The 6,568-nt window shown below is 41.1% G+C and overlaps 1 protein-coding gene across 2 annotated transcripts; it reads left to right on the top strand.

Moving 5' to 3' along the window:
- LOC8075020 lies at window positions 383-4,489 on the top strand. Of its 2 annotated transcripts, none has more exons than XM_002457966.2 (6): window positions 383-821; window positions 2,008-2,199; window positions 2,387-2,503; window positions 2,620-2,769; window positions 3,339-3,397; window positions 4,050-4,489. In XM_002457966.2, exons 1-6 carry the CDS (start codon window positions 636-638, stop codon window positions 4,183-4,185), a joined length of 840 nt encoding a protein of 279 aa, XP_002458011.1. In that variant the 5' UTR covers window positions 383-635; the 3' UTR covers window positions 4,186-4,489. The 2 variants fall into 2 exon arrangements, with proteins under 2 accessions (XP_002458011.1, XP_021313393.1); XM_021457718.1 differs by having other exon boundaries at window positions 691-821; window positions 1,983-2,199; window positions 4,050-4,459.

Here is a 6,568-nt window from a genome sequence, read left to right as displayed (position 1 = left end):
TATTTCTAAATGAAACCCCAAAACAGTCACACAAAAAATATTACAATCCATTTAGCAAAGCTCTATCTCCACCATGAGTTAGGACTTGCAGCTTCAAAAAAAAATCCTAGATCAGAGCTGGTTACACTGAGGGCGCTTAGATAATTCATTCTATTTATAGTTTAGACTCTTTAATTAATCTACAAACTAGCTCCACCAAAGCAACATGTACAAGATAATAAACGTAGAATACCGCGGCAGCCGGCAGAGATGAGAGGGATGACACAGAAAGAGTGGGCAAGCCAAGATGGTGCGCCACCTGTTATCCAAAGGCGTCCAGCTCCTCCCCACACGCGCACCAGCAACCACAGCAGCCAGGCAGCCAGCGAGGCCGCCAGAGGAAGCCACCAAACCAGCCAGTTGCGGCCAGTTGCGGCCTCAGCCCAACTGGTGCCGTGCCGTGCCGTCTCCTCTCCTCTCCTCTCTCGTCTCATCCCCAGCCCACCCAGCAATGCCCTCCTCCTCCCCTCCCACATGACCTGCGCCGCGCCGCGCAGCCACCCTTGCCTGGTCACGAGAACGCCGCCACGCACATCAGTTGAAGCGCTTCTCTCCCACCCTCTTATTCGTGGATTGGAATCGACGCCTGGAAGTGGATGACGATGGCGGGTTCTTGCGCCGCGCCGCCCGTTGCCGGTCTTCCCTCGTTGAGGACGCCGCCGCCAACTCACCTCAGACTTGGCGGCTTCTTGCCCTGTTCCTCGGCCGCGCGGAGTCGCGGCGCCGCCGTGCTGGGATGCGCTCTGGGGGCCAAGAAGCAGACGCCGGGTGTTCTGAACCGGGTACTTGCTTCCTACAGATAAACCTGATTTGTTGTTTCGTCTGCATGATTCGTGGGTTGGACTAGAACCTTTTCTTCTTCTTTTTTTCTGGCTTTGGTGTTAAACTGCTTCTCGATTGCATTGCTGCTGTGATGACAATTTTGTGATGTTTATTATTACACACCTTCAAAGATCAATTAATAGATAACAGATTATATGGTCCCAGATTGAGTATGTATCGGTATTGGTTTCTATGGTAATTCCTTGTGTGCCAAAGGATTTAACAGTTATTCTTGTTTTTTCATGTCAAGCCTATACGTAAGCTGAATCTCTACAATGTGTAATAACCAAGATTTGTAGTCGCATCAAAATTGCCATATCAGCCTGTATCACCGTAGCTCCAATGTTCACCCAAAATTCTCATCAGAAAAGAAAAAAATCAGTCAAAATTTGATATTTTTACGGTCCATGGTAACAGCTAGTCCTACTTGTGTTGCTGGTATCTGCTGCTTAGATCCTGTGCCTAAAGTTTGGACAGTGGCATTCACACCTTCCCTGCATGTGAGCTATGCCTGCTAAATCATAGAGCAGCTTCGGATCAATACCAAACATCAGTTGGTATGGAACTTTCTGGCTGGAAATGATAAAAAAAACACCATTCAGAAAGTTAACCATTTTTCACATATATTATGTGGGCTACTCTCATTACATGCCAAAAGTGATTGTGCTATAGCTTTTCTGTAGCATGCCTCAAAAGGTGAACAATGTAGCTCAGAGGATAAAGTAGGGTTTCTATTTGATATTCCATTGGAATGTCTCTGGAGAGTTGGGTTTGTTGTTGTCTTTTATTCAATATTTCCCGCTTGACCTTATTTATTCAGAATCCAATACTTGTGATTCTTATCAGCTTTGTTGTTGTCTTTTATTCAATATTTTCCGCAATGTCTCTGGAGAGTTGGGTTTAAAATCGACAGCACACATATAAATCCACCTGGTGAATTTAGGTTGTGTCTTAAATGGCTGCAGCCTCTCTTGTGCTATGGTGTTACTCTAGATACAGGATTACTTGATAGCTAATTTTGACTAATTGCTATGGGTTCAACCTATTTTTTAAAAAAAAACTGGTCTTTTTATTTCTATATACTACAATATATTTGGTTTTCACTAATGATTTACTGCCAGGGCTGTTTTTATTGTGCTCGTATAGTTGCTCTGCGGATACATGCGAAGAGATGGCCATGAAGGTGATGTAAGCAGTCAAGGAAGGGATGACACTGTTATGTTTGGGCCAGATGATGATGGTGTAAAGATTCCTACTCAGGTAGAGACTCTTGTAAAGGGCACTGCAATGGTTGCTGAACCAGAATACAAGGCGATCCCAGATCTAGATTACCTACAGGTACCTTTTTTTTATCATTTTATACCGAACTGACTTTTCTATTAAAAGTTAACTTTAGTGGTTATTAAACCTTTTAAAGTTAGTGTGATACAATCAGAATTTCAATAATGAATGCTACTTAGCATATATGGGCTTCATGAATTGATTTATCCTGTGAACTGGTCTCATTTATTTTGTGGTCATGCAGGAGCTTCTGGCTATTCAGCAGCAAGGACCTCGTGCAATAGGTTTCTTTGGAACCCGCAACATGGGATTTATGCATCAACAGCTTATTGAGATCCTGAGCTATGCTATGGTCATAACTGTATGTTCCTATGTGCCGTTGTCATTCATATGATCTCCCTGATTTATATGCCAGTGTGTTTCATATGATCTTTGATCCCTCTAGCATTGTTAATAATGTTTGTGTATAATTTGCAGAAAAATCATATATTCACATCTGGGGCTTCTGGAACAAATGCAGCTGTTATCAGGGGTGCTTTAAGAGCTGAAAAGCCAGAGTTGCTTACTGTAATTTTACCACAAAGTCTAAAGAAGCAACCTCCTGAAAGCCAAGAACTGTTGTCTAAAGTAAGAATTCCTAATATTTCTATTATGGAATGAGACTTCCTGGTGTTTCTATTCTGAATTGGTCATTTTCTAGTCAAACTTAGCTCCAGACCTGTTACTATAGAGCCCTATGCACGCCAGTTTACCTTTGTTTCTATATATTTAGTATTAGCCATTTAGTGATTTTGTATGGATTGATAGACTGCTCATCAGTCATCACAAAATTTTCAGCATATTGACACAGTCGTGGAAAGATTTCTTAGGATCTTAACAAGCTTGATCATAAGTATGCTTAAAAATCAGTGCGATCACTTGGTTAGGAATGTTTGACCATGGCATTTGAATCTTTCAGAAATAGTAAGAAACCATCAACATTATTCTACGATATGGGATTCTGGCTAGATAGCTTATATAAAGATATGCAGCTCTCCTGCGTGTTAGAAAACAAAAGCCAAATCATTAAGCATTCACTGTCATATGTGTTAATTCTAATAACATGCCTTGCGAAGTTAATGGCATCCTGCTGATGCATTTCTTTCCATGTGATAAATTTGAAAATGCTTCAATAACATTTTGTAAATTTTTTATAGGTACAAAACTTGATCGAGAAACCGCAGTATGATCATTTGCCACTAATTGAGGCTAGCAGGTCAGTGAGCTACCTTTCCAAACTGCTCATAGTCTTCCTATACTCTATATTTTTGTCACCAGCGGTGTGGCATATACCAATTCAGTCCATGCAGTGTATCATTTAGTCCCAGCTCTTTTCAGAGATTGCACTAGTGCAGGTGCTATGCATCCTTTGTTTTTGGACAAAACATATTGCACTTTGTTTAATTCAAATAGATCATTGATGGTTCGGGTACAATCCAGAACTTCATTACGCTACACTGAACCAAACACTATGTTCTGCAGATTTTGCAATAGTTTCTGCTGCCTCATTTACAGAATGATTGCATAAATAAAAGACACTGCATCAAAACCAGCAGTGGACAGGTTGATGCCATAATTAATATTTGATGACTCTAGAATGGGGTCTGCCCAAGGGTAGATACTGTACTGTTACCTTGACAAACTGTTATATTTTGTTTGGTTAATCAAATTTTATTTTTTTAGAAAACCAGCGTCTGTCTTTTTGCCTATTTGTTAGGGTGTATAGATATCTTGTACCACTACCCCTTTAGCCTGCTCAGAAGGACATGGACTGAAGGACGAGTCACATTTCTTTTTATCTCTATATAAAAATGTATTGTGACTAGAATATCACCTTTATGCTTAATGGCAACTGTTGCAATCTTCAGGTTATGCAATATGGACATCATCTCTAAGGTCCAACAGGTGATCTGCTTCGCGTTCCATGACAGCAAGCTGCTGATGGAAACATGCCAGGAGGCCAAGAACCTTCGGAAGATCGTGACACTCTTCTACTTGGATTAGCTCCTCCGGAAGGGATCTAGTCTCCTATTTTTTGTCCGTGGCGTAGGCTAATGTTGGGTGATATAAAAAAAAAGCAAGCTGAACGGTTTAGTTAGTTTCGAAATATATTGGATAGGTGGTGCGTTGACCTTCCATTTGGTGGAGGAGAAAGTCATTTTGTTTCGCCCATTGTTTTGATTCTTGTCACAAAGAAACCAATAATCTTGTCGATATGCCTAGTTCGTCAGCGAAGGGAATAAGACTATCAGTTGGAGTTTATTTGTAGTTGATCTCAGGCTTATAATTAGTTCTTGCTTTCAGTTTCTCCTGTTTTGTCTTTTTCCCGCTTTTTATTTGATGATGAAATGTTATCTTTATTGATGACTTAATTTTCTTTTTCAAGTGGGTATTTTCATCAATCGAGATGTTATATATTGTGCGATTTTGGTAAAAAGAAAATCAAGATCTGGACCATGCTTGGTGGGCCGCCGTTAGGCCCCAAGATGGTGCTTGCCCAGAAATGATTTCGTAGTCGTAGAGCTTCCCCATCCTCGTCGCCGCATGGAAAAAGTTCCCCATTCTCGTCCCTGCAAATAACTGTGACCTGCAAACGCACGCTTATGGGAGAGCTTCTACTCTCGTCTCCATCCCCGTGTGCGAAATTCATCCTTGCAGGAAGCAGCCAGGAGCCCTATCTTTGTTTCAATCTGTATGTACATAAGTTATACTACTTTTTTTACTAGCCAGTAGTAGTACTTTCAGCTATAACAAAATAGGTTTCATATTATGGGACACATCTAGCTTAGGGTTCGTGGCATCATTGCCATCTCTATTTATTCAAGTCCCATCTCTATTTATTCAAGTCAACAGGGTAAGTGCAACTTCTTTTCGTTTTGGCACAAGTGTACTCGTATTATACGCAGAAAATTCTGGAAGAATCTGGAGCTTGGATGGCGATGCGGGCGGTGGTGCACTGGTGGGTGGCGGGGGCGTGGACCAGGTGTCCAGGTGGTCACAACGAACCCAACCATTGCCCATGTGCTTGTCCTAACAGGTGGACACCTGCCGTACGGGCATCTCCATCGCACAGGTGTGTGCGCTTGCAGCAGCTTGCTTAGGCCTTGTTTAGTTCACCCCAAAAAGCAAAAAGTTTTCAAGATTCCCCGTCACATCGAATCTTACGACACATGCATGAAGCATTAAATATAGACGAAAGCAAAACCTAATTACACAGTTTAGCTGGAAATCGTGAGACGAATCTTTTGATTCTAGTTAATCCATAATTAGATAATATTTATCACAAACAAACGAAAGTGCTACGGTACCGAAATCCAAAATCTTTTCGGAACTGAACAAGGCCCCTTTAAGCTAGGAGAAGGAGACGCTTCCTCATCTCCTTCCTGATCCTGAAAGGGACACACGTTACGCACAGCACCGATTCTGTATCAGGGCCTTGTTTAGTTCCCAACCAATTTTGCAAAAATTTTCAGATTCTCCGTCACATCGAATATTTAGATACATGCATGGAGGAGTATTAAATATAGACAAAAATAAAAACTAATTGCACAGTTTGGTCGAAATTGACGAGACGAATCTTTTGACCTTAGTTAGTCTATAATTGGATAATATTTGTCAAATACAACCGAAAGTGTCAGTATTCATATTTTGTAAAAAAATTTAGAAGTAAACAAGGCCCTTCAGATGCTCAAACAGGACAATTAATCACTCTAACCATACACGTCTAGGTGCCTCAAGGCAAGACAAATCTATCAGGTCCGCTAGCTTCCGCTGGCTGTGCAGTTGGTTAAACGACCAAGCACCCTGTGTGGGTGTGAGATTTTGCACACGTTTGCCATGGACACAGATTCGGTGACTTTACTCCTTCAAGTCACGTCGTAACTTTAGCTCTGTCATCCACCCTCCAATCAAGGTCGAACGGTGGAGATCAAGTTGTGTCTCTTTTCTTCACACGAGAATGCATCGCAGGGTACGTTGGCCCTTGAGCGCTCCATGCCGCACACCGCCTGGTGCTCTTTGTGCACGCCGCTGCGCGCTTCTCCGAGGGTGTTGTTTTGGAGTTCTTAAAATTTAATAGTTATTGTAGTATTTTTATTTTATTTGATAATTAGTATTTAATTATGTATTAATTAGACTTAACAGATTTATTTCGCAAATTACTCTTTAATTGTATTTGTAATTTCGTAAATAATCTATATTTAGTACTTTGTTTAGTTTCTGAAGGAAAAAATTTTGCGGCACTATAGCACTTACGTTTGTTTGTGGTAATTATTGTCCAACCATGAACTAACTAGGGCCTTGTTTAGTTCACCTCAAAAGCCAAAAAAATTTTAAGATTCCTCGTCACATCGAATCTTGTGGCATATGCATGAAGCATTAATTATAG

The sequence above is a fragment of the Sorghum bicolor genome, chromosome 3 (genome assembly GCF_000003195.3).
Source record: "Sorghum bicolor cultivar BTx623 chromosome 3, Sorghum_bicolor_NCBIv3, whole genome shotgun sequence".
Classification (NCBI taxonomy): Eukaryota; Viridiplantae; Streptophyta; class Magnoliopsida; order Poales; family Poaceae; genus Sorghum; species Sorghum bicolor.
The sequence above is the reverse complement of the archived record's forward strand: the minus strand, read 5'-3'. Positions and strand labels throughout refer to the sequence as shown.